General features: G+C 42.6%; 3 protein-coding genes and 1 long non-coding RNA gene across 9 annotated transcripts; 3 read left to right on the top strand and 1 right to left on the bottom strand.

Moving 5' to 3' along the window:
• Window positions 1-142: 142 nt before the first annotated feature.
• abcd3a (ATP-binding cassette, sub-family D (ALD), member 3a) lies at window positions 143-13,041 on the top strand. Of its 4 annotated transcripts, none has more exons than XM_035619053.2 (23): window positions 143-366; window positions 2,737-2,770; window positions 2,877-2,975; window positions 3,538-3,626; window positions 4,736-4,805; window positions 5,977-6,074; window positions 6,173-6,296; window positions 6,404-6,460; window positions 6,675-6,817; window positions 6,909-6,978; window positions 7,113-7,182; window positions 7,687-7,784; window positions 7,913-8,004; window positions 8,187-8,278; window positions 8,378-8,444; window positions 8,530-8,593; window positions 8,735-8,812; window positions 8,917-8,982; window positions 9,177-9,266; window positions 9,391-9,510; window positions 9,672-9,776; window positions 10,311-10,367; window positions 10,702-13,041. In XM_035619053.2, the coding sequence occupies exons 1-23, from the start codon at window positions 257-259 to the stop codon at window positions 10,777-10,779; spliced, it is 1,971 nt and encodes a 656-aa protein (XP_035474946.1). In that variant the 5' UTR covers window positions 143-256; the 3' UTR covers window positions 10,780-13,041. The 4 variants fall into 4 exon arrangements, with proteins under 4 accessions (XP_035474946.1, XP_035474944.1, XP_035474945.1 ...); XM_035619051.2 differs by having other exon boundaries at window positions 144-366; window positions 8,372-8,444; XM_035619052.2 differs by having other exon boundaries at window positions 144-366; window positions 2,734-2,770.
• A 139-nt stretch (window positions 13,042-13,180) lies between these two features.
• Window positions 13,181-17,138, top strand: acp5b (acid phosphatase 5b, tartrate resistant). Of its 3 annotated transcripts, none has more exons than XM_035619062.2 (7): window positions 13,181-13,305; window positions 14,127-14,261; window positions 14,704-14,894; window positions 15,005-15,132; window positions 15,706-15,897; window positions 16,541-16,688; window positions 16,828-17,138. In XM_035619062.2, exons 2-7 carry the CDS (start codon window positions 14,186-14,188, stop codon window positions 17,077-17,079), a joined length of 987 nt encoding a protein of 328 aa, XP_035474955.1. In that variant the 5' UTR covers window positions 13,181-13,305; window positions 14,127-14,185; the 3' UTR covers window positions 17,080-17,138. The 3 variants fall into 3 exon arrangements, with proteins under 3 accessions (XP_035474955.1, XP_035474953.1, XP_035474956.1); XM_035619060.2 differs by having other exon boundaries at window positions 13,189-13,440; XM_035619063.2 differs by lacking the exon at window positions 13,181-13,305 and having other exon boundaries at window positions 13,902-14,261; window positions 14,602-14,894.
• A 397-nt stretch (window positions 17,139-17,535) lies between these two features.
• f3a (coagulation factor IIIa) lies at window positions 17,536-23,568 on the bottom strand. The gene is made up of 6 exons (XM_035619064.2): window positions 23,429-23,568; window positions 21,486-21,597; window positions 20,863-21,056; window positions 20,171-20,352; window positions 19,904-20,072; window positions 17,536-18,295 (listed from the first exon to the last, which is right to left on the bottom strand). Exons 1-6 carry the CDS (start codon window positions 23,490-23,492, stop codon window positions 18,150-18,152), a joined length of 867 nt encoding a protein of 288 aa, XP_035474957.1. The 5' UTR covers window positions 23,493-23,568; the 3' UTR covers window positions 17,536-18,149.
• Window positions 18,180-23,450, top strand: LOC124849751. The gene is made up of 3 exons (XR_007030270.1): window positions 18,180-19,590; window positions 23,083-23,216; window positions 23,307-23,450. It is a non-coding gene; the product is annotated as an uncharacterized LOC124849751 (long non-coding RNA).
• Window positions 23,569-25,050: the final 1,482 nt, after the last annotated feature.

Genomic DNA, 25,050 nt, shown 5'->3' with positions numbered 1-25,050 from the left:
AGTGTATTTCCAATCATATAAAACTGAGCTGTTGATGGAGCTGGGGAGTACTGCGTGTTGTCCACTAGGAGGGGTGGGTGGGTGTGATCTGTTTTGAGGGGTGGGGGGAGAAGAAGAAGAAGAAGAAGTAGTAGTAGTAGTAGTTGTAGTTGCACGCGAAAACTCCCAGAATTCACCGGGCGCACCAGCAACCCTCTGCGCGAGCCGCCACACGCGACGGACCGACCGACAGTGAACCGGTCGCTGTGTCACAAACATGGCGGCGTTCAGTAAATACGTGACCGCGACGAACTCGTCGGTGGCCGGCGGCGTGTTGCTGCTGCTGTACCTGCTGAGGCGGCGACGGCGGTCGGGCAGAGCGGACGGGTGAGTCGGCGGCGGCGGCGGCGGCGGCGAGCGTTCGCCTCGGTAAAGCGCAGAAAGTCGGGGCTTTGTGACGGGGGATGTCGGGGCATGCTAGTTAGCATCGCCCCCCCTCCTCCTCCTCCGTGTCTGAACAGGTGACAGCGACCTGCTTGTCACTCCCATTTATTTCCCTCTCGACCAGTTAAACAAAACAAAAAAAAACCTTTGTACAATGTGACAAAACCAAAAGAGCCTCGAACAAGAAACACTGCACGTGAGCTCATTAATGGTGGACGTGTGTAGCTCGAGCTAACTCGAGCTAACGAGTCTAGCTGGTGTCCGAACCCCTGTGTCTCAGTGTCTTTGGACTGAATGGATCACGTCGTCGTCGTCGTTGTTGTTGTTGTTGTTGTTGTTGTTGTTGTTGTTTTCTTTTAAAATGGTTAACTGACGTGTTCATGTCTCACCAACAACAAACACTCGGCCTCGGGGAAGTGTTGCACGCCGTGTGTGAATCAGGTTGTAGTGATATTCGGTGTATAACACGATCATTGCAGAGTAAATGCCAAAGATATGAGAAGATTCAGAAAGAGAAAAAAAAAAAAAGTGGGAAGAGAATATCATGCAATAAACAGATGATATCCTTGACCCTGTAACCTCTTTATCTTGAGTGTGTATCTACTCTACTCTTTGTGTCCACATCATTGCTGCAACAAATGCATTTGCGCTCATTAGATCGTGTGTTCACTCAATGCATCTTAAGCAAGTGCATTTCTGCAAATCGCCACAGCCAGGACCCGTCATTTGAGAAAAGATACGACAGCAAATTGACATCATCCACATATTTCGGCAACAACTTCTGTGTTAACACTCCACTACTGTGTATTGACTAGTGGTGGGGGTGCAGCTGGATAAGTAGCCTACATTCGCACGGTATGTTGATGTTGTGTAGTCAACCACTGTGATTTTAATATGTATTCGTCAGCTGCAGCCCCTGGCATCACAATAATGACCACATGCCACAGGGAGTCCATTGTTGCAGCCGAGCCGAACGCTACAATGAGGAGGAGGAGACACTGCCATCCCATCGGTGCCCTCGGAGAGAGACGAGGGGAACGGACCCCCTCGCGTTCTGTAGTCGAATTTTTGCGTAACGGTGTGAATTTTGTGCACGCACGACTTGAGTCAACCAGTTTCATACCTTTTTTTTAAGCGTTAAGCTCGGGCGGACGAGCTTGTTGGCATTTTCAGATGCCAGGCGTACAATGCTGCACATTGTGGCCCTGCCAAAGAACACAAGTCTCCGTCACGCATGACGGTCGACGCAGGTTGTAGCTGAGTAACTAGTCTGGGGGGGGGAGGGGTCGTCTTCGTCTTTGGAGGCCCTGGCTTCATTTCCTCTGTGGCGGCCCGTGCTGCACAGGTGTTCTGTTATCTGCTGTGATTTTGCCACACCTTCCAGTAATGCATCCTGGCAAACCACCAGGCAGAAATCACTGGAAGAAAAAAGGTTTCCAGATTAATCGTATCAAACTATTTTCATGTGCATTTTGAAGCATTTGCATTAGAAGTTGATGGAAACGTCAGGATTCGGAAAGACTTTCGTGAGCTCGTTTGAGGTGGTTTTTGCCTTCGGGGTAAAAAATTGTTGATGCGGAAAATGCGAGATTGCAAACTACTTTTTACCAAACAAGTTTCCAGTAACATAAAGCAAACATTCATCTGACACGACTGATCAACTGGTGCTGCTGTTTTCTGTTCAAATAATGGTAACAGTTGTAGCCCCATGGTGAATAATGATCACTTAACTAGAAATGGACGGGGAAAAAAACAGTTTGGGCTATTTAAATTCACCCCAGGGACATATGAAAGTAAATATGCACTCTTAATTGAGTGAGTCTTTTTGTTTGATGATGAACAGCTGATCATGAATGGAGGCTGAAGTTATGTCAGATAGTTTCTGCAGCCATAGCAGAAACTGATAAAGTCCGTTTGGATTGTCCATTCATTATCATGGGAATCGTGTGTGTGTGTGTGTGTGTGTGTGTGTGTGTGTGTGTGTGTGTGTGTGTGTGTGTGTGTGTGTGTGTGTGTGTGTGTGTGTGTGTGTGTGTGTGTGTGTGTGTGTGTGTGTGTGTGTGTGTGTGTGTGTGTGTGTGTGTGTGTGTGTGTGTGTCATTTTTCAGATAAGATCCATTTTTGTTAAGATATCACGGAAAAAAATATTGGTAACCGAAATTCTTTACTCCCTTATATCAGTATCAGCATCCTCCCCCAAAACTCCTTGAATGATGTAATGCAAGATCTGGCTGTGCCATTTATGAACTCCCTCAGTCTAATGTTTTTAATTCAGCATTATAATCTGTCTGATTTGTTCTTTCTCTGCAGTAGAAAAGGAGGCTCCGACCCTGTGCTGAACTCTGAGGTATGCAAGTCTCATTTTCACATTTTGAGTGTCTGAAGGCCCGTCAAAGTTTCTGTAAACTTTATATAAAAAAATTCAACCTTTTGTTTTGTCTCTTATCGTACAGAAAGATGGCAAAAAAGATCGCGCAGCCGTGGACAGAGTTTTCTTCATCCGAATCTTCCAGATTCTGCGGATCATGGTCCCTCGATTCTTCTGCATGGAGGTACGACAATGAACTACAGATACACTGTAATATTCTTGAGTATATTCTGTACCGTGTTGTTAATTTTTTACTGTATTGGCAGTCGTCAGATATATGTTAAAGAGCGGTTAAACCCAATCAGTGCAGGGAAATTAGATGGAGTGGGGAGATTTCAGTAGATGTTTTTTAATTAGGTAATTAAATTGAATTATTTTGAGGGTAAAACCACCACAAATAAAAATAAAAAGCATATTATTATAATGGTTTAAGGATTTTTTTTTTCTTACCGATAGCCAATAGTTTTACTTATTAATGAATGAATGTGACATTGAAAATGCCAATAAAACATTAGATTTTTAACCCTCTGAACAACATTATTCATTATGTCATAATAGCAGAGAGAGAGAGGCGCCCTTTGACACAGATACCTTGGCTCCATAACTCAAGGTCACAGTCACATGGCTCTTCATTCAGCCTTATCCGCTCAGCTCAGCAGATAGAAGCCGAGTGGAGGGCAGGATGATAAAGGACTTTATGATGTTTGATTACAGGCCTCCTCTCCTAACTTTTCTCTTCGCCACAGACTGGGTACCTCGTGTTTATCGCTGCCATGTTGGTGGCCAGGACCTACTGTGACGTGTGGATGATCCAGAACGGCACCATGATCGAAAGGTCAGATTCTGTGGAGTTAAAGTTTGGAATAAAAGCTTTCTAATTTATGACCTTAAAACGATCTTCTTGGCGTGTAGAAACCATGGTAACCATTTCAGTCCTTGAATAAATCCAAAACTGACTGACAATAGAAGTATATACATCACGTGGTTATTAGTACACAAAAAACAATGCCCTCATTCATGACTATATAATAAATAAATACCAAAAGCTACATCTAGAAATGTAACCTTATAACATCGGGAAGACCCGAGCCCAGGGGCGTTGCAACCGGCTTGGCAAAGCAGGCTATTGCCTGGTGCCCCTCACCTTAGAAGGGGCCCCCAAGAACGGCTGAATACATTGGTCCACAGCAACAACAATTTTGTGAGAACCCCCTTTAAATTCTACGATTGGCTATGTACAGGTTGAAAAAACCCTAATAAGACCCCCCCGGTTGGATGTAGGGCCTTTTTGACTGGGTCCCCCGAAGTCCCTTGGAACGCCCCTGCCCGAGCCAAAAGAGTTTAGAGATCTTTTAGTTTCCCCTAGTTTCCTGCTCGTCTGGTAATATGTCCCTAAATCTGGATTATAGTTACCAGTTGTGTGAACACGATATGAAGAAGCTAAATTCATAAAATGTAAACAAAAACAGTTGCAGTTAATTTTGTTACCATGCCGAGTGAAATGAATCAGAAACCCAACCCCTTAAGTTGTTATTGGTTCACTTTTCTTGACTTTGTAAGATGCATAATGTTCTATTCTCCTTGAATAAGACTGTAATGTTAAGTGGATGTGTTGTCCCATCATGCATTGCTGATTAACTGTCGATGACTTTTGTTTTGATTCTTCACAGCGGTATAATAAGCAGAGACATCACTTTATTCAAGAAGCACTTTTATTCCTACATGTCAGTCATACCAGGGGTAACTGTCCGACATATCGTAGAGATGGAAAAAAACAAGCTCACAACCACTAACTCACTTTTTGTTTGTTTTTTAGCTGTACAGCTAAGTTGTATTGGTTCCACACTTGAAGGAAAAATGAAATTCATAAAGCCTCAATATATATTTGCCCTTTGACCTCCTTTGGCCATGTTTGCTCATCTTTGTGCATGTTGTGGTTTGCAGTGCAATTATCGGTCGCTCCACAAAAGATTTCAAGATCTTCTTGTTCAGCTTTATGAAATTCATGCCAGTTGTAAGTGTTGTTGTTTTTTTGTTAACTTTTTTCTTTTCTGACACACCCTCAACTATCCTATATATTATTCTGTAACATTTGTAGTTCAATGTGAGGTCATACTCCTGTTTATGTTTTGGGTAGAATCATTTTCTGTACAGAGGAAACCTGATATGAAAAACACTGACATTTCTCTTTTCTATTATATATATATATATATATATATATATATATATATATATATATATATATATATATATATACTAATTTCCTGGTGATAATAAATTATTTTCATCAAATCATTTCATGCTCTTAAAAGATACTACCAATTCGCATGATCATTATTCTAAGCAAACACTGTTAGGCAAATATAACTTGTTATACTTTTGTTATTGTCAACAAATCTGCGTGTGTGGTGAATCTTAGTATTCACATTTATATACTGTATAGTTTAATTAAGATAAATCATCTTTGGATGCACACACAGTACTTTTTAGTTGGATACATTCATTCTTGTTTGTTGTGTCTTGTTTGTTGGCAATAAGAAAAACCTAAATTACCTCCAGCCTGACACTCTATGTTCTGAGTTTGCCAGGCTCTTATTAAATCATACTTAATATTCTGCTAGTGCATGTTCTATCTAGCACAAGGATTCTAAGGCTACATCCACATTACTATGTTTTTTAAATTTAAAACGCATCACTGCTGCTACGTTTAAGTCTGCTGAGCGCTGAAAATGGAGAAGTTTGGATTCGCTGTTTGCCCCGTTTTTTAGTTTGAATACTGCCAGGGCATGCGTTGTAGTCTGGCTTGGCAAAAAAAACCCAGAGACGTTTAGGAACGATGACGCCGTCGCCCACATTCGCCTGCTGATTGGTTCTTATCGGTCATGATGACTCGACTACCAGCGGTGAAGGCAAAACATTTACTCTCAGTAACGGTCCCGCCTCATCAGTCTAAGAATTTTTTTTTACGTTATAAGTATTTTCGAATACAGAGATATTAAGTGATGCAGAGCTAAAACGGGGACAGGGATGGTTTTAGTTTTCAAATTTTCAAATTGCTGATTTAAAATGAAAACGTAGTATTATGGGTGTAGCGCCTAAACCTTGTAACTCGTGCTTTCTTAGTGAAGCAAAGAGCTCGTAGTGACGTGTGTATTAATGTTTGTTTTGTGACTGGATCATTCCAGATTGCCTTGGTGAACAACTTCCTAAAGTTGGGCCTGAATGAGCTGAAGCTGAGATTTCGTGAGAGGCTCACAAAGAGCTTGTACGACCAGTACCTGCAGTAAGTAGTCTGACCCTTTTTAAGAGAAGAAAACCTTATTCAAACAACTGAAACTCAGGCTCTTCTTTGAGTCTTAACATTATGTTCTCACTCCCCAGAGGTTTCACCTACTACAAAATGGGAAACCTGGACAACAGGATAGCCAATGCCGACCAGCTATTGACGCAAGACGTGGAGAGGTTCTGCAACAGTGTGGTGGACCTTTATTCCAACCTCAGCAAGGTACCGAAACTTTAGTAGACTGAGTTTGAACAGTTGTTCTATTGGATTATATTGGATTATTTATTATCTATTGGTATTATTTACCAATCTGTCTGGCCCATCTGCAGCCTCTGTTGGACATCGGTCTGTACATCTTCAAGCTGACAAGTGCCATCGGCGCTCAGGTAAGAAGATTACATTCAGTTGCAACAGTCCGTGGAAATACAAAAAAAAGTAATTTGGATGTCCGTGTGACAAAGTTCGTCATTCTTTCTGAATGGATTTTACTGACGTGAGAGTAGCCACACATTGTTAAGTTTTCCACGTTAAATATACTGGTCCCAATGTGAGGTATGAAAGCCTAACAGGAAGTGACGTAACCGTGTTCGCCCTACCTAGGGCCCAGGCATCATGATGGCCTACCTGCTGATCTCGGGTCTGTTCCTGACTAGACTGAGGAGGCCAATAGGCAAGATGACGGTCGCCGAGCAGCGCTACGAGGGAGAGTACCGTTACGTCAACTCCCGTCTCATCACCAACAGGTAAGAACACCAGCAACTGCTTCGAGTCTGTTACCGTACAGCTGTTGACTTACAATCACGACATTACATCGATTTGTTTTTGTCTCATTAGTGAGGAGATCGCCTTCTACAATGGGAACCGGAGGGAAAAACAGACCATCCATACCACGTTCAAGAAACTGGTGGGTAACAGTTTGGCAGTGTTTGTGATCCCCAAAATCTCTCAACACACATTGTAAACAATGTTTCGTGCTTGTCCGCGCTACTGTGTGTTTTACTAACGTCAGAATGTGAACACGTTTGTTTCATCTTCCAGGTGGACCACTTGCATAACTTCATCTTCTTCCGCTTCTCCATGGGATTTGTGGACAGCATGATTGCCAAGTGTAAGCACATGAAGTCTTGCTTTAACTGAAAATGTTAAGGTCATATACCTGAAATGTATTGATTTGCATTTATGTACCAGTGTAAGTTGTGCCCCTAAAAAACAATCACTTTGAAAAAAAATACTGTTTAGCAAATTTCAAAGTCTCCGGACAAAATAACTAGAAAACAAAAAAGGGTCAATATACCAATAAATAATAAACATAAGAAAAAAACAAAACCTTTCCTTCAATATTTTTTTTCAAAACAACCCTATTAGATGTGGTATTTTCATGAAATTTAATAGTAGACCCCATGATTTAGAAAATTAATTGAATAGATTTCTTTAAATGTTGACATAAAATGAGCTTGATAGAAAGAGAATAAAGCTCTACATCCCTGTGTATGGCATGAGGAATTCTGTAGAATTTGTGCCATATTAACATATTAACATTTACATATTACTAAATATTTTAAAAACCTTAGATGTTAAGTGATGTCATGCTCTGTTCTTCATGTGTCCACAGACCTGGCCACAGTGGTGGGCTACCTGGTGGTCAGCCGCCCGTTCCTAAACCTGTCCCACCCCCAACATCTGCACAGCACACACTCTGAGCTACTGGAGGTCAGAGAACACACACACACACACACACCGACACAGGACATCTGGTAAACTATCTTTACATGAAGATACTGAACAGAAAATCATATTGTGATGTTCAATGAATGTGACTGGACCTTTGTGGGCTGCAGAACTACTACCAGAGTGGGAGGATGCTCCTCAGAATGTCCCAGGCCCTGGGCAGGATCGTGCTGGCTGGTCGCGATATGACCCGCCTCTCGGGGTGAGTGTCAAAAAATAGTAATAGTACTTAAAAAGAGTAATGTATATAAAAATTCATAATAATTTCAGTAAATCTGATCTCCTATGTTTTTGTGTTGAATAAAATAATATCATCCCTTCCAAATGTGGTAGATCGAGAATATGTTTCGATGAATCCCAATTCTTTTGTGTATTTTCCCACAGATTCACGACTCGAATCACAGAACTCATGAAAGTCCTTAAAGAGCTGAATGCTGGCAAATACGAGCGCACCATGGTCTCGCAGCACGAGAAAGGTACACGCGGTTCCTGAACGCAACGAAATATCTCCGAAATATTAGTTTCTGTGTCATATCAACAGATTTCTGGTTTGTTCCATTTTCCTTAAGAATCAGACACAACAGAGAAATTGGTACTGGTGCCAGGGAGTGGTCAGGTTATCAACAAAGATAACATCATCAAGTAAGTCTGCTATTTGGCACTTGAGTATATCAGCAATTTTTTTCTGATCTTTTCTTGACCTCAAATTAATTATTTGTTTTTGCAGATTTGACCACACCCCACTAGCAACACCCAACGGAGACATCCTGATAAAAGACCTCACGTTTGAGGTACAGCTCTCATCTTTCATTATCGTGTCACGGCCAGAAAAAAATAACTGGGATTGACCGAATGAATGACTGGAATAAACAAATTTGTTTGGTAAATCTCCACTTTGCAACGTTGTGTCGTTGTTTCTCTGTCGTCTGAAGGTGAAGTCGGGCACCAATGTCCTCGTGTGTGGACCAAACGGTTGTGGAAAGAGCTCTCTGTTCAGAGTGCTCGGAGAGGTGAGAAACCGTCTAGTTGATGCTGACTAACTGGAAAATACAGTTAAATCAAGGTTGCACTTGTGTTCTTCTTTACATGTTTTGTTGATGTTGTTGTTTTTAAGCTGTGGCCTTTGTTTGGGGGAAACCTGACAAAACCTGAGAGAGGGAAGCTCTTCTATGTCCCACAGGTAAAATATTTTCTGTTCCACCTAGCTTTTAGTAACAGAGTTAAAGTTGGTTTATGGTTCGGCTCATTTAGCAAAATTTGTTAGAGGCAGATCCATGCTGGATCTCATTTACTCAAAAACTTAGATGTTAAAATCATAGAAATTCTTAAGTCAGGAGTTTGAGTTTCAGTTCAATGACTGTTGTGTTTGTCCAGAGACCCTACATGACCCTGGGCACCCTGAGGGACCAAGTCATTTACCCCGACACCAATGAAGAACAGAGGAGGAAAGGCATCTCTGACCAGGTGGACAAAACACCCCCCCCCCCCCCCCCCCCCCCCCACACACACACACACACACACACACACACACACTTTCACCTTCATCGCTGTGCGTGTGTCTCCTGACCTCATCTGTGTGTGTGTCCAGGTTTTGAAGGAGTACCTGGACAATGTCCAGCTGGGACACATCCTGGACAGGGAGGGCACCTGGGACACAGTCCAGGACTGGATGGACGTCCTCAGTGGAGGAGAGAAGCAGAGGATGGCGGTAAGGATTACTAAAGCACAAGACAGACCATCCATCCATCCATTTTGTTGGTGGTTGGGTCTCGACTGTTATGGTTTGGCTTTATAAAAAGCACGTGTCCACATTGTATTCGCTCATGTTTCTGGTTCGAGGAGATGATGACGAGTGTATGAATGTTTCAGATGGCCAGACTCTTCTACCATAAACCCCAGTTTGCCATCCTAGATGAGTGCACGAGCGCAGTGAGCGTGGATGTGGAGGATTTCATCTACAGCCACTGCAGGACGGTACGACCCAGCTATGCATCACTCACTCACTCACTCACTCACTCACTCACTCACTCACTCACTCACTCACTCACTCACTCACTCACTCACTCACTCACTCACTCACTCACTCACTCACTCTCTCTCACACACACACACACACACACACACACACACACACCGTCGTGATCAACTTAATTATTACTTGTTAGCTGTTGCTATTTTCAGACATTAACCTCCCTAGCATGAGGCTCTGTGTGTATTATTGTTTGATTAAAGCAGCTGTCGGCTACAGTTCACACTGTGAATCAAAAACAACCAAACCAGATTCACACTGTGTTGGAATCAGTACAAAGTACAAAATAACGTACAAGATGGAGGGAATGCAGGAAATGAGCAAAAACATAAACAAACACAGAAAAGGCTGTTTTCAAGAACCCTTCGACCCGAGTAGAAGAAAAATCTCTCCAGTCTTTTCACTCTTAACGGTTTGTTACTGTCAAACTTTCCTGTTTGATTTTAAAGCTGTTAATTAAAAATCTCTCTGGTTCACAGGTGGGCATCAGCTTGTTCACAGTGTCTCACAGAAAGTCACTCTGGAAGCACCACGAGGTAAGAACCGCGATGTCATCCACGTTCCTCTGTTTTTTTTATCATTATTCGTATAATAATTATAAATAGGATGATTTTGTTCAACTTTACATGTGTTTTTCCAATTACTTTTTCTCTCAACCACCTTCTTTTATATTGAAGTAAACCAGTTTTTCTTTGAAATCAAGTTTCCATTATTTTATTTTCAACTGAACAAAACTAATATGCAGCTGTCCAAATACTTTTGAAGATTCGTAGACATTAACGGATGTTTTAATCCTTCTGTACTTGACTGCCGTCTCCTCTCTCACTTACCGACATTTCCTCTTTCCATGGTTTCATCTCCGACATGCAGTATTACCTCCACATGGACGGGAGAGGAAACTACGAGTTCAAACCCATCACAGATGAAACGGTGGAGTTTGGCTCGTAAAACTGCCCAACGGTCGCGCCAGAAGCACTGCGCTCATAAAACAAACTGGTCCATCAACTCTTTGCACTTTGCAAGATAGAAGATTAAAAAAATAACTAGAAGGCTAGCTACCTAAAAGTAGAAACTACTGTTTTTAATCATTTGTAACTCTCTGCCCTGTTTTGTTTTTTTGTTTCGTTTTAATTTAAAGCCTCACTTTGTTTAATCAAGACTTTGTTCAGCGGGATTATGAAACACCTGTAAATTATATTTAACATCTAATGTCGTGTTTAACAAACACTCGGGATGATTGAGCGAAGATGGAATCGTACTGTACTGTTTTACTAATCTCTGCATTTATCTGTCATATCTCACAGGGATTGGTATCTTGAAATCGCAAGTTAATTTATCTTGTCAAGGCACCAAGCTATTATCATAGGATCACAACATGGTTGTCAGAGGAGAAATGGTGGTTAAAAAGCTAATCACATACACCTACATCCAATCATGGATCGTAAAAGCTTGGGCTGCAGTTAAGGCTGCATCCACACTACTACGTTTTAGTTTTAAAACGCATCGCCGCTGCTACGTGTACGCCTGCCGTCCACACGACTCTGGAGTTTTCGAACGCCTAAAACAGAAAATTTGGAAATGCTGCTCGCCATGTTTTAGTTTGAAAACTCTGGGTCTGCGTTGTAGATTGGACCGGCAAAAACTCGGTTGGAAACAAGGATGCAGTTAATCTGCATCGCTTTGTCTCGACTCGCCTTCCAACTATGAAGGTGAAAAATAAAAAATGTAAACGTTTAGCATTCACCTTTGCTTATCGCTGATACGGAGCTGAGAGGCTTTTGTACTGTGATCATTTTAGTTTTAAATCAAAAATGTGTTGGTCTGGATGAAGTAAGAAAACGGTTCTCCTGAATTCAGTAGACATGGGAATCATTATAACCAGGAAACAAGTCTGACCTCTCCAGAAACTGGCTTTAAAACGTACAAACTAAAAGGACCATTACTGTAGATCCTCGTCATCAGACCATCTTCATCATTAAATCTTTTTCCTGTTTTTTTAACCTCATGATGATATATTAATTAAGCAGTGATCACGTGATAAAGTGCCCAAAAAGAAAAGAAGTCGACCACAGCAGCTCTTAGCTTCTGAACAGAATTATATTTTCCAGAAGCAGCTCTTCACTGAGGCTTTGAGGGGCTGACTGTACTGTAGCATGGCAGCGAGGCCTCTTGAGTAAACTGTGCAGTCTGGGGGAAGGACAGCTCTGTGTCCGCACGACCATCCTCACTACATATCACTGTCCTGCTGTCAGAGGCAACGGGATCAGTCCCTCAGTTATAATTTGTAAATCTCAGCCTCTAGTGCAGCACTCTTTTTTTTTTTTAATGTACATTCCTTCTGAGTGCCTAAAACGTTACGAGCATCCTGACGTGTAGAATGTCGCTCCCGCAGCAGGTGTAGATGCCCACGGTTCTGTTGACCTGGAAAAAAAAAGTAGAAAGCGATGGTATTAAGGGAGTTCATAATTTTAATTTGAGTTATTACTTGAAAAGTAATAGGCCTGGTGTGCATTATGCGAAAGTCACATGACATCACGAGGCCGGACTACTGACGAGGCGCCTCAGGAGCAGTGTTTGCGGTTGGGGAAACCAAATTTGGGCTTTTGAACTTGGCAAAACTATACAACACACTAGAGGTGGTGGGGGTGGGGGGAGGGGGGGTAATTCTCAGTCGACTGTTATTTTCCATCCAGTTTCATGTCCTAGCTTAAATCTTTTTGTTCAGGTGGTTGATCATGTTCCCTGAAAATCGAAGACATGAGGTCCATAGTCATCAAACGGCAAACAATAAAAGCAATTTGTTTTTTTTGTTTATCAGTAAACCTTCTAATAATCTCATTGTCGTCCCATTCCAGTGATGTGAAATCCTGTTAAAATTGAATGTATTTCTTGGGTGTCGGGAGTGAAATCTGTTGAATTTGAGATAATTACCATGATAATAACTGATTTTACATGAACTCTTATAAAGCTGGGGACTGGTTCTAAAGTGCAATAATGGTTTCTTCACTGGTACATGAATATGCAGAAAAGATCCTTCCCCATCAAAGCCTGTCATTACTCGGCATGTTTCTGTTCTGACGCTCATGCACACGAGTGACTGTGTTATGAAAATGTAAAAAGGAGCCTGAGCTGTGCCCATGGTTTTATATGGATAAATATGCAGTTATGATCACTAAAAATAATTAAAAATGTAGGTGTAATGAGTTTTCATAAAGTGGTCCTGTTCATTCTTGTGCGTAAGTGGTTGGATTCTGCGAGTGAGCGAGAGACAGGAAGAATTTATATCTTGTCTAGTATTTTATGTCTAAAAGTTAAACACGTTACTGTTACTTTAAGGGAAATAGCTTATCAAAGTATGAAAGTGCCTGTGAAGTTCGTTAGTCCAGTTGAGATTCAGAAACCGAACTGAGCGACATGGTTTTCTCACCGTAGTATACCTTTCTGTACGGAGAATATTTGGCTTCGGATATATCTGTAAGGTTTCACAAACGGTGGAATAAATGTTTAGTTTTATCCTTCGCACCGGAAATATCATGAAGCCTTTTCCTACACTACGATTGGTGTACACAAGTCCACTCTGAGGAAACCAAGCGGATCTCAGCTCCCACAGTGTGTTAGTCAGTTGGAAGTCCATTTATCCAGATGGTTATAACAATGTTTGCTAAACTCCTACCATTTATTTTTCTCAATATTGGTATTGAAGTTGCAGTTAAGAAAAAATTTGAAATAACTGAAAAGTTGGTTTTAAGCCATTATCTCACTCATACATGGCCATTAAAGGAAACTAAAGAACAAAAGAAAATATCAAACAGGTGACGTTTGCCTCGGCACAACAAGATTTGGCACTTTTGAGTTTTCCAGTGAAACTCTCACTCCCCGAACAGTTTCTGAACTAAGGAGAACAACCTGAATAGATGTGCGGTATCACTGTAGACACCTTATCATATTTTTCCACATATGTCTTCCAATGTCGAAAGTAATCATTTTTTTGCCAAATTCATTGATGAAAATTTACAGAGAATAATAACAATTTTCAAAAACTATAAAAGTACAATGAGTTATGTGGGTTTTTTTGGGAGAAAGTTTACTTTCGGGGCTTTAGTCCCAGGAAGCCAAATACCTAAGTTTACAAGACTTAAAGTCTTCATTCAGGGAGCAGCTTGTGAATATGTGAAGAGACGTGTGTTATCTGTAAAAGTCTTTACACCTTTAAACTCTCCGAGCTGTGAAAGCGCAGAGACGACTGCAATCAATGAGTCACTCTGACTTGTTTTTCTTGCTCCCGCCTGATACAGGAAGTCACGACTGTTAACCGCCAGCAAAGTTTGTTTGACTTTGTTCGGTCGGAGGTGTCATGGACAGGCTGCGGTGTGTGCTGCTGGTGTTCTGCCTGCAAAGCCGCTGGTGTCCCCTTAGAACTCTGGAACAAGGTAGGACTGTAACCTCGGTCTGTAGGTCATGGAACGCCAATGAGGCACAGTTGACCGGAGCTGATATTCAGGTCAGGAGGTTTGTAACCCCCTGATCCTTGTCAGCAAACACGTGACCTGTCATGTTACTCATAGATTGTTGAAGTATTTCTTCCAGGTCCTGTTCTGTTATCCAAATCAATGACAGTGACTGGCCAGACTAAATAAACTTCCCAGCTAAGTCAACACGCATTTATCACAACCTTTTTAATGTTAGACTGAACATTCCCCTTCGTGTGCCATTAGAGTTATTTCATTTTTTTTTATCTCTCAAACAAACTCCTCAGTGTTTCTATTTCAGGAAGTATGTATGAAACGTGACCTGAAGACAGATACTTCCTTAACCGGGACGTGTCTGTTGAAACCTTCGCAAACAACCAGAGTCTGATTGATTTGTCATCAGCGGCTCTGCGCTTTGCCGTGCTCGCCGACTGGGGCGGTGTTCCCATCCCGCCGTACTACACCCCTCACGAGGAGGCCGTCGCCGCAGAGTTGGACTGGCTGGCCCGGACGCAGGGGATGGACTTTGTCCTCAGCCTGGGGGATCACTTCTACTTCAGCGGCGTCCAGAATGTGGGAGACCCCCGCTTCAAGGTGAGAGCACCAAGGAAAAAACACAGGGTATATCCCGGGACCCCTGACCGTGTTAAAATGTGCTACATTCGATTTTTACAGCGAATGTTATGGGTTCTGCTCGTCCACAGCACACATTCGAGGGAGTCTTCTCTCAGCCCGCTCTGCTGCAGATCCCATGGTACCTGGTCGGCGGGAACCACGACCACAGGGGCAACATCTCCGCTCAGATGGCGTACTCCAACGTGTCCCACCGATGGTACGGAAGCAAAGCACACACATGGCGTCAATAGAACCGTTTCCAGGCAGGAATGAAAAGTGTGAGCCCACCCCCCAACACTCATGTCAGCTTTTAGTCAGATAAAGTATTTTCCATCAATCTACAGTAAGATAATTTGCGCTTATTTTCTTTCAAAGGATCCTTTGATATTTTATAAATGTTCACCCACAACTCTGTCCACCAGCCGGGATCATTTTTTATATTTTTATATTTGAACCGAGGTGGAAATTTTATATATAATTATAAAGGAAATATATATATATTTATAAAATATAATTATATATCATTTTAAAATAAATTTCTGTGCAAAAACAGGAAAGAAAAAGACAACAGTTATGTTACACAACTTGCTTACGTACAATATTTGTACCTTGTGTTGAGAAATTAAAAAATCGTGTGGCTAAAATGAGTATTACAACAACAAACACACATTTCAGGGCAGGCTGTATTCACAGATGAAAAAAAAATAAATAACGCAAACTGCTCACTTGTATTTATTAATTTTTATTAGTATGTTATTAGTATACCATGAGGTCTGTTTTGCGTCTGCAGGAATTACCCCGCTCTCTACTATGACCTCCGTTTTAATGTCCCACACACAAACGTGTCAATGAGCGTTCTGATGATTGACACCGTGACCTTATGTGGAAACACCTACGACCAACTTCAGCCCTCCGGACCGGAGGACCGCAGAGCGGCGGAGCGTCAGTGGAGCTGGATCAGTGCCACGCTGGCCAGCAGCCGGTGAGCCGCCGTGTTTAATACATACGAATTAATGAACCTTTGTTTTGTTTTTTGATCCGAATTTTGATTGGAATTTAAGATATGTTTTGATGTCTAGTGACGAATTACATCAAAGACAAACAAAGAAAAAAAACTGACAAATGAGTAAGAGCACAGTCCCAGGGACAGTTTGATTTGATTTTAATGAGAATTTAATTTAATAATTCATTAAAAACTCCTGTGTCTCTTCAGGCGAGCCCAAAATGAGAAAGATTAGTTTGTGCTCATATTTTTATGATGTTAGCTTCTTATGTTAATGCTTTTACGTTGTAGCACTTTGAGACTTGTTTCAAATGTAAAGTGCAAATAAAATGTGTTATTATTATTATTATAATAGATATGGCCTTGTTGTTCCTCTTGGTCTCTGAAAAAAGTTCTTTACTACTCTGGCTGTTATAAAGATTATTATAACATGTGCATTGTACTGTTTGCTGAAAATTCATCATTCAAAACATCTGAAGCACCCAAAACATATTTTTCAGATCACTGAACACAACATAAGTCTTCAGTCTGGAATTATATGAAGGGATGGAAGGAAATGAGCCTGAATCAGAGCTGTGTCACTTTGTGTTTTTATGTGACATCTTTAATATTCCCGCGTCAGGTCGGACTTTGTTTTGGTGGCTGGTCACTTTCCCGTGTGGTCCATCGGCCACCACGGACCAACGTCCTGTCTGGTCGACAGACTGAGGCCCCTGCTGAAGAAATACAGAGTCACTGCGTACCTGTGTGGCCACGACCACAATCTGCAAGTGTGTACTGTAAAGAATATCACGTGTACGTGTCCGTGTGTGTGTCTGTGTGTGTGTGTGTGTGTGTGTGTGTGTGTGTCCCTCTGTCACATTCAATCACATCTGTGTCTCCCGACCACTGTCTCTCCCCTGTCAACAGTTCATCAGAGAGGACGACGGGAGCTCGTACGTGGTCAGCGGGAGCGGGGTGGTCAGCGACCCGGCCACCAGCCACCGTGCCAGCGTTCCTCAGTCGTGGCAGCTCTACTCGAGCCCCGTCAATCACACGGTGGGGGGCGTGGCTTACTTCCAGGTCACCGAGCGGACGATGACGGTCGGCTTCATGCAGATCGACGGGAAATGCGTTTACCAGATAGAGCTGCCGACCCGCGGAGCCAGCGTCACGCTTTAGTCACGGTTAGAACGATTGTCGTATTATTTATTCATGTGGTCAATAGAATTTCCCACATATTGTTTGTCCTCTCATCATTTTTTTTATTGCTTATATTGTTTTTAAAGGGCATTGACAAAAATCTAAAACTGAAATTGATAATATGTTTCTATATATTATACATGAAATGCTGTGTACGTTCGTACTGTATTCTACTGTATTTATTGGAAGTCACTCGCTGATATCTTTTGTTGTGATTACCAAAAACTGAATCTCAGATTCACATGGGATTTGTAATTTTCCCTGGATCATTGTAACCTCAGGAGAATATGAATGCATCTATAAGGATGTTTGCATATTAAACTACATTTGTAGCAACACAACAAAACCCAATATGAATAATAGTAAAAATGAAGATTGTTTTTTCGAGCATTGTCGTTTAAATGAACTGAAATGGAAAAAAAACATCTCGCCGTGTTCTTTTAAAACATTTATTAATTCTTGAATATTTCACCCACCCAAAAAATAAAATGATCTAAAACAATGCAGATGTATAAAACGGCTAACAGCTTCATATACAAAATATGTTAATCTCAATTTAAAACACAATAAATTAAGCAATCGGATACAAAAATAGAATGTACAAAGTCTTGATTTCCCCTAAAAGTTCCTCGTCGTGACGTCATTTCAAGTTCGAAAGGAAAACTATTGAATGAAATAAATATCAGTTGGTAGTGTTCATCTACAATTATTAAATACCAGTCTTTAAAGACAGAGACTTGACTATGACAGCTTCAGTGCGATGACGTACGTGCACAGCAGGAGTGTTCACACCTTTCCCAAGGCCTCTCTTTTTCTCTTTTTTTTGCAGCACGAAATGAAAAAGAAATGAATAAAAAATAGGTGCTAACACATTAGGGGGCAGTTTCACAGAAACCAAAGGAAGAGTTGATCCCAGTGTTTTGACAGTGGAACGTTGAACTGTTCGACTTAGTCCAGTTCAGCTGTACCGCATGTTCCCACAGCAAAGTGTGTGTGTGTGTGTGTGTGTGTGTGTGTGTGTGTGTGTGTGAGTGAAACACACACACACACTATACATCCCGGAGTGGCATCCCCTCTTTTTCACGTCCCTGTGAATTCTTGTGGCGCTTGCAGCAGATGTACGTGACGGCGATTATTATGCCGATGAGCAGCAGGATGAGGAAGATGGCAGAAGCGATCACGCCCACGGAATAAACTGTGAAGGACGAAAACAACACGACATCACAAATCACTTTACTTAAACAAACTTGTGATAGTGTTAATTGGATGTAACATGGGTTAAATACACATTTAGTTAAAACTGTACATTCGTTACGTTCCTGTGTGAAAGCGACACCTTATATTTCATCATGTTCTTGGTGAATGCATTTAGGAGACACACACACACACACATTTGCCTCACTCTTGGAATTTGATCAGACTTTTTTTTTGGAGATTTATTTAACGCCTTGCTCCTTCGCCGGAGAAATGATTTCAAACCGTCAACGGAGACTGTGAGCACACAGAGGCGTGAGGGAATTCAGTAGTCATGTGAAGTAAAAGCTCAAATAACAAAAAAATTTGGGGTGCGTATTGCTTCTCCACTTTTTCCCCTGAAATATTTTCCTGACGAGATCAAGCAACAACTGCAGAAGCAAGAGTTTAGGATGGACGTCCCTGCAGGCCCTGGTGAGTTGGGACACTTTTTTTACATTTCAAAATACATTCATTTAAATTTATATCCCAAAAACTATAATTTTCATCAAGTAATCTTTAACTACCGTAAGATGCATTTACTTGGCTTTGTGGTCCAGTGTGTCCTAATCCGATAACTCGTAATCTGATGAGATGAGATTGGAATCTTAAACGTGTGTGCGTGTTTACTTCTACTACGCCAGCTGACAAACATGCAGTTTCTTATTTCTTCCTGTAGAGGGCACCGTCGGACGGAACTCAAAACAGCGGCTGCTGCATGTGAACGTAGGAGCGCAGCAGCAGCTGCCGGACTGTTTGTGTTGAAGAATTCCTCCGTGATCCGTCCGTCTCAGTCAAAGATCATCCTCTAATCTGATTCACTTTGATCGGGGGGGGGGGGGGTTTCTCCAATCCGTCACATGACGCCAGACGGTCTGACATCTGCATCAAGGTAAACTTTCGACAACACGATGCTTCCGTTTAAAGATAAGATGTTGACCACCGCAAATTACATGCAACTGGAATGTGGCACCCAATTGATCCCTTTATTTCCAGCAAATGTGGAAATCCTTAAAAATGTACCTGCAACCTTTTTCCGTGTAACTTTCCTATCAGTATTGGAACAAAAAAAAACTGGTTTTCATTCTCATGTGTTCCTCTTAATTTTCTGTATTTTGTTTTTCCCGTCCCTTTGCCAGGTTTATTCCATCGAGGTTTGTCGTCCTGCCCCGCGTCTGCGTGAGACGACACGACCGGGTCGACCTGGGACGTGTGTGTGTGCACAAACCAGCCAACCGTTTTATTTATCCATAGCAGGTACGTTGCGCTCGACTATGATTTTTTTCAACCACACCCTGCCTCCACTCCTTCACACACACACACACACACACACACACACACACCACATCCTGTGTCCTGTCAGCTCCGGCCTTGACTTGATTCTTTGCTTTGTCAGGAAAACAAATATTGAACACTTATCAACTCGATCCAATCTACGCCCGAGATTCGACCGCCTGCTCGGTTTCCGTGCAAATACTTCACAAGCTCTTGTTGGGTCCCCTCCTTGCCCACGTGCTTCTAGCGCTCGCGGCCTCTCGGGGGGGGGGGGGGGGGGGCGACGACGACTCACCTTCGAAGATGGACTGGTTGTGGTCTTTGGTGCACTGGGTGTGGCTCAGCTCCCCCAGCTGCTTGTCGGCGGCGCGGTCGGGGAGGTAGGCCTGGACGTTGAAGCAGTAGCTCACGCCTCGGTCCAGGTCGAGCAGCTCTATTATGTTGGTCTTGTAGTTGTAGACTTTCTGCAAGACGAAACAGAGTGGGCGGGGGGCCTTCAGTTTTGTAACGTCATTATTGTGTATGGCGCCTATGCCGCTTCGCCGTCCGCTCCTCGGCTCACCTTGCCCGTGCTCTTGTTCTTCCGATAGGTGACCCTGTACTGCAGCTGGTCGGAGAAGACGTCCCGTATGTTCAGCTGGCGGCCGTCTTTGTACAGGGCGGTGGCCGGGTCGGCCACGTACAGCGTGGTTTTCTTCTTGTCGTCGCTCACCTCCAGCTTGAAGTTGGGTCTGCCTATCTCAGCTGCAGAGAACGGAGAGAGAGAGGGGGGGGGGGGTCAGGGTTCATCTGTGCGTGCGCGATTACTGCATCTCTGAATATGATGTAATGTCCGGAGAAATTATTCTTTTTAATTTACGGCTAAAAAGCTAAATCATTCTCTCTACATACTCATTCAACACGTATGTATGTGACATCAATGCAACCAAGTCAGACAGATTATCTGAGATGGAGCAGCTCGATCCGTCGATTCGCTGACCAAGAAATCTAAAACAGCTGGCAACTCTTTCTGCAACAGTCTCGAGGTTTAAGGTGCTCAAATGTGACGGTGTGCTCCTTTTCATCCTGGGCTACAGGAAAGTTGAGGTACGCTGATGGGCAACAGCTTTTTTCGAGCGTTTGGCAACGTCGGCACTCCGGCAAGACTCTCCGTCAGACGGACCCGAGCGCCGCCGGGCCCTGGGCCAACCTACTGCTTCACAGCAACCGCCGCTTGATTTTTTTCAACAACGCGACATGGGCAGAGGAACCTACTGTCTTTGTAGGGGCAGAACCGCGGCGCGCTGGTGTAGGGGAACTCGACGAGGTCGGAGGTCGCCCCCAGCGGCGGCTCCGACAGGACCTCGGCGGTGTAGTAGGCGTCCAGCTCGGTCAGGGAGCCGGACAGGTCGCACACCGTCGCCGAGGAGCGGAGGCAGTGAAGGGAACTCTGCTTGTTGCCACCGACCCTGCAACAGTTAAAACACGCAGGATAATTAAATCAATCTGTCTAATCTATATCTTAATTATAACACAAAGGGAGCGGCGAGCTGTTGCTATTTCTTACATATTTGGAACATTTATCTTGCCTCTTTCACCCCCCCCCCTTATTGAATCACTGAGGTCAAAGAGCCATTCCGTGGTGTTCCTGCTTAAAAATCTAGACTGAGCCGAGATCTACATTCCAGTAAAAGCTTTTACTGGATCAATTAATGGACTCCTATCACGCCCCCGCTGCGATGAATCATTCCCTCGAGGTCACGCGGCGGGCAGGTCGACACACCACCGAGGACGACGACGACCTGAACGTGTCCCCGGGAATTAAATGGCGTTTCTTGATAAAGGGTAAAGAGACGAGAGGGGGGGGGGGGTTGTGTTTGGTTTGCACATAAACTTACGCAGAGAACTCCACGGTGTAGGAGAAGTCGGGCGAGGGCTTCGGCTCCCAGGACAGAATGGTTTTGAAGTTGGTGGATTTCCAAGTGACATTCTGCGCTCGCGGATAAGAACCTGGAAGAAATAATGAGACAAATTATTAAAAAAAACACAGAAAAGCAATGCAATGTGTTTTAGATATGAACTCATATCAGAATCAGATATTGATCCACAGGGGGAATTGGTTTTCCTTACAGTTGCTCCAGCCAACAATAGAAATATATATATACACAGAACTAAAATCATAATAAAAAGGAATTTATGTACGGAATTCCTAAACATGAGCGATACGGGAGTCATCTGTCTTACAGTGTCTTCCTTTTCCGGCAAAAATCTCTACACCCTGGACACTAAACTAGACTTTCATGTAATAAAACCGTAATAAAGTTTGAGATCTACAACTATAAGTGAGTGTGGAGAGACAAAAAGAAAAAGCTTTGCACTGCAGAACGAGAGATAAGTTCAGACACGATTTATAATGACGCGAGTAAAAACACGTTGCTCTTTGTCAGTGTTAATAAAAAAACGAGGAAAACAAATCCCTGCGCATGTAGTTTTGTGGACGCACTGTTCAGTACACAAGCACAAACACACACTTGTGGTCTATTTATTTTTTCACTGAAAGTCAGCGATGATCCGTTGATACGGTTGGAGTTTTTCCAAAGCTGAGGATGATCAAAAGGACGACGCTGCTCAAACTTGCCTGAAATATTTGATTCAGTTCATTTCGGTCGCCTGAGTCATCGCTTTTCATATCGCCAACCGCCATAAACTGTTGTAAGTCTGCGTTGTCAGAAATTTGCCAATGATTCCTCAGATGTGCCAATGATTCCTCAGATGTGGAACATCGTTCTGCTTGATATTTTGCGGTTTAACCGGTATAACACAGAACTGCACATCTCTTCCTTCTTCTGTCAGATAGAAGTTGTCGTGTGTGCACACGTCGGGCCGAGTGTGTGAAAGACGGCCGATCAGTCGCTCGTGCTCAGTGTCTCTCAGGTGTGTGAGGCACACAGTGCACACACCCAGGTCACACTCTACTGCAAGTTATGCAATCATTTTCAAGAAGAAAATGCACGCCTTGTCCCGTAAAGGTTTCAGCTAACCTGGAGTTGAACTCGCAGGACTATATATGCACCAGGAGCCGAATCTGCCATTTCCAAGACTTTGAGTCCAGTAGTGTCCAAACGTTCAGTCCAAATATTTATCCTGCACTCGAGCTGTTGACTGCACCACAGGTTGTATAATGTAATCCGCTGTACAACACATACGAACACACATAGGGATCTGTGTTTGATCGAGCAAATTCAACTTGAACTTCTTCTTATATTCTAAATATTTAACAATACTGAAGTACAAGCTTGCTCCACACGCAGATTCCCCTTTCCATTCATATTGGAGGTGCAACAGTTAATTGACTAGTACATTAATCGCCAACTATTTTTGATAATCGATTAATCGGTTAAAGTATTTTTTTGGGGGGGGGGGGACTTTCAAAATTCTCTGATTTCAGCTTCTTAAATATGAATTTGTTCTTGTTTCTTTGCTCCTCTGTGACAGTGGAGCTGCACATCTTTGGTTCGCGGACAAAACAAAAACATCACCTTGAGGGTTTTGGGAAAACACGATCGACAGCTAATTTGGTCGATTAATCGAGAAAACAATCGACCGATTAATGGATAATGAAAACAATGGTAAGTCGCAGCCCCTTGTTCACATGTTACGTAAGATGCTCCACAATTCCAGTCACGTACAGAGGGATTCTGACTCTCCTCCTCCTCCAGACACGCACGCACACGCACACACACACACACACACAAACACACACACACACACACACACACACACTCCAGGTTTTTAAACGAATTCCTCATCTCTCATCGCGGGACCCTCCACCTGGACTCACCTGAGGCGCAGCGCGCGGACAGGACGAGGACGAGCGCGGAGATCAGATCAGTCACCATCATCATCTCCTTCTTCTTCTTCTTCTTCTTCTTCTACTTCTTCTTCTTCTTCTTCTTCAAGGTTAAGTCCCGACTACAACAGTTTATTGCCTCTCGTGTGTCTCCGCTGTGTGTCGGAGTCGGAGGCTCCTGTTTTCTCTTCTGACGACCTCAGTGGAAACCAGCGGCTTTTGAGCGAGACGAGGGCGCGGGGGCGTGACCATATAAGGAGCGTCCGGCCTGTGCGGCGTCACCAGCTGACTGGGACAGTCCTGCTGAGGTCACTCACCGAATAATCCACTTCATGAATAGATTATAACTAGAATTATCGTTATTTATTGAGGAGCTGATGGTCATTTATCTTTTAGTCGTCTTTTTACATTTACAAATCTTGTCTTTTTGCCTCACTTTGACATGAAAAATGACAAATAAAATCTGCTTTTAATATTCAAAACTCTTATTGATAATAATGAGCAAAACATATAATTAAAATGATATTTTTTAATAATAATAATTATTAATATTATTATTATCAATTCGTATTTTTAAGTAGCTGATGATAATTATATTTCATTCATCATTTACATTTCCATTGACAAATCTTGTCTTTCCCTCACTTTGTCATGAAACCCCCTTTACATAATCAGAACTCTTTATTACGTAATATTAAGCAAGAAAAAACATTATTGTTATTAAGGGATCTGATGGTAGTAAATATTTAATTCATCACTTCAATCATGTCTTTTCCATATTTTATCACGAAGAATGACAAATCCACTAAAATGAGCTTTATTTATTCAAAAGTCTTTATTTGTGCATTAATGAGCAAAAATGATTGTTATTATTATTTCTGTTAAGGAGCTGATGATAATATATCTTTCATTCATCAGCTGCATTTACATTTACAAATCGTGTCTTTTCCGTCACTTTGTCATGAGCGATGAAATCAGCTTTACCAAATCCGAACTCTTTATTTACACAATCATGAGCAAAGGGGGGAAAGAACAGTGCAGTGATCCTTAACAGATCTGAAATCCAAAAATAAAGCATTTAAATGTATATTCCACATCTCCCTTTTTTTTATTTTTTACAGAGCTCGCCGTCTCATTTCACCCTGCAGAATTTTTTTTCTCTTTTCTTTTCCGATCACTGTCTCATTGTTCACAGTGCTGACTCAACCGCTGGAGCTTAAAGCCTCACGCTCGTGTTGGAAACGCACTAATCAGTGTCCAATCAGATTACTGCTCACTGGCGGTAAAGCGCGAATGGGACTGTTGCACTGTTTCCCAACATAAAGCATGTTGCTATGCACAGTATGGAGCCGGTAGACGGTGCGAGCGCTTCTCATGTGGTCTCCAGAACCCATGAGGGTTAAACCCTCTGGTGCCCCGTCCTCTGCTGTAACCGATGCCAACGTCTGAGCCAAATATTTTTCGCTCATCTTTCAATTCATGCAGCAAACTGAAGGGATTTCATTACTTCGACTCAAAAGGCCCGAGACAAAGGTCTCTCTTGTGCTGTGAAGGAGGAACAAGGCAGGTGGAACAACAGATCACCTGAGACTCTGTGGTTCATGTGAACATTT

The sequence above is a fragment of the Scophthalmus maximus genome, chromosome 21 (genome assembly GCF_022379125.1).
Source record: "Scophthalmus maximus strain ysfricsl-2021 chromosome 21, ASM2237912v1, whole genome shotgun sequence".
Classification (NCBI taxonomy): domain Eukaryota; kingdom Metazoa; phylum Chordata; class Actinopteri; order Pleuronectiformes; family Scophthalmidae; genus Scophthalmus; species Scophthalmus maximus.
The sequence above is the reverse complement of the archived record's forward strand: the minus strand, read 5'-3'. Positions and strand labels throughout refer to the sequence as shown.

Excerpts from the sequence above, each read along its gene's own strand:
- abcd3a (XM_035619050.2), top strand. The coding sequence starts at position 257 with ATGGCGGCGTTCAGTAAATACGTGACCGCGACGAACTCGTCGGTGGCC. Across the intron at positions 7,785-7,912 it reads CACACTCTGAGCTACTGGAG|AACTACTACCAGAGTGGGAG; the intron begins GTCAGAGAACAC and ends TGTGGGCTGCAG. Across the intron at positions 8,279-8,371 it reads GGTCTCGCAGCACGAGAAAG|AATCAGACACAACAGAGAAA; the intron begins GTACACGCGGTT and ends ATTTTCCTTAAG.
- acp5b (XM_035619062.2), top strand. The coding sequence starts at position 14,186 with ATGGACAGGCTGCGGTGTGTGCTGCTGGTGTTCTGCCTGCAAAGCCGC. Across the intron at positions 14,262-14,703 it reads CCTTAGAACTCTGGAACAAG|CGGCTCTGCGCTTTGCCGTG; the intron begins GTAGGACTGTAA and ends ATTTGTCATCAG. Across the intron at positions 16,689-16,827 it reads GCCACGACCACAATCTGCAA|TTCATCAGAGAGGACGACGG; the intron begins GTGTGTACTGTA and ends CCCTGTCAACAG.
- f3a (XM_035619064.2), bottom strand. The coding sequence starts at position 23,492 with ATGATGATGGTGACTGATCTGATCTCCGCGCTCGTCCTCGTCCTGTCC. Across the intron at positions 20,353-20,862 it reads GTTCTGCCCCTACAAAGACA|CTGAGATAGGCAGACCCAAC; the intron begins GTAGGTTCCTCT and ends CGTTCTCTGCAG. Across the intron at positions 20,073-20,170 it reads AGAACAAGAGCACGGGCAAG|AAAGTCTACAACTACAAGAC; the intron begins GTGAGCCGAGGA and ends TTCGTCTTGCAG.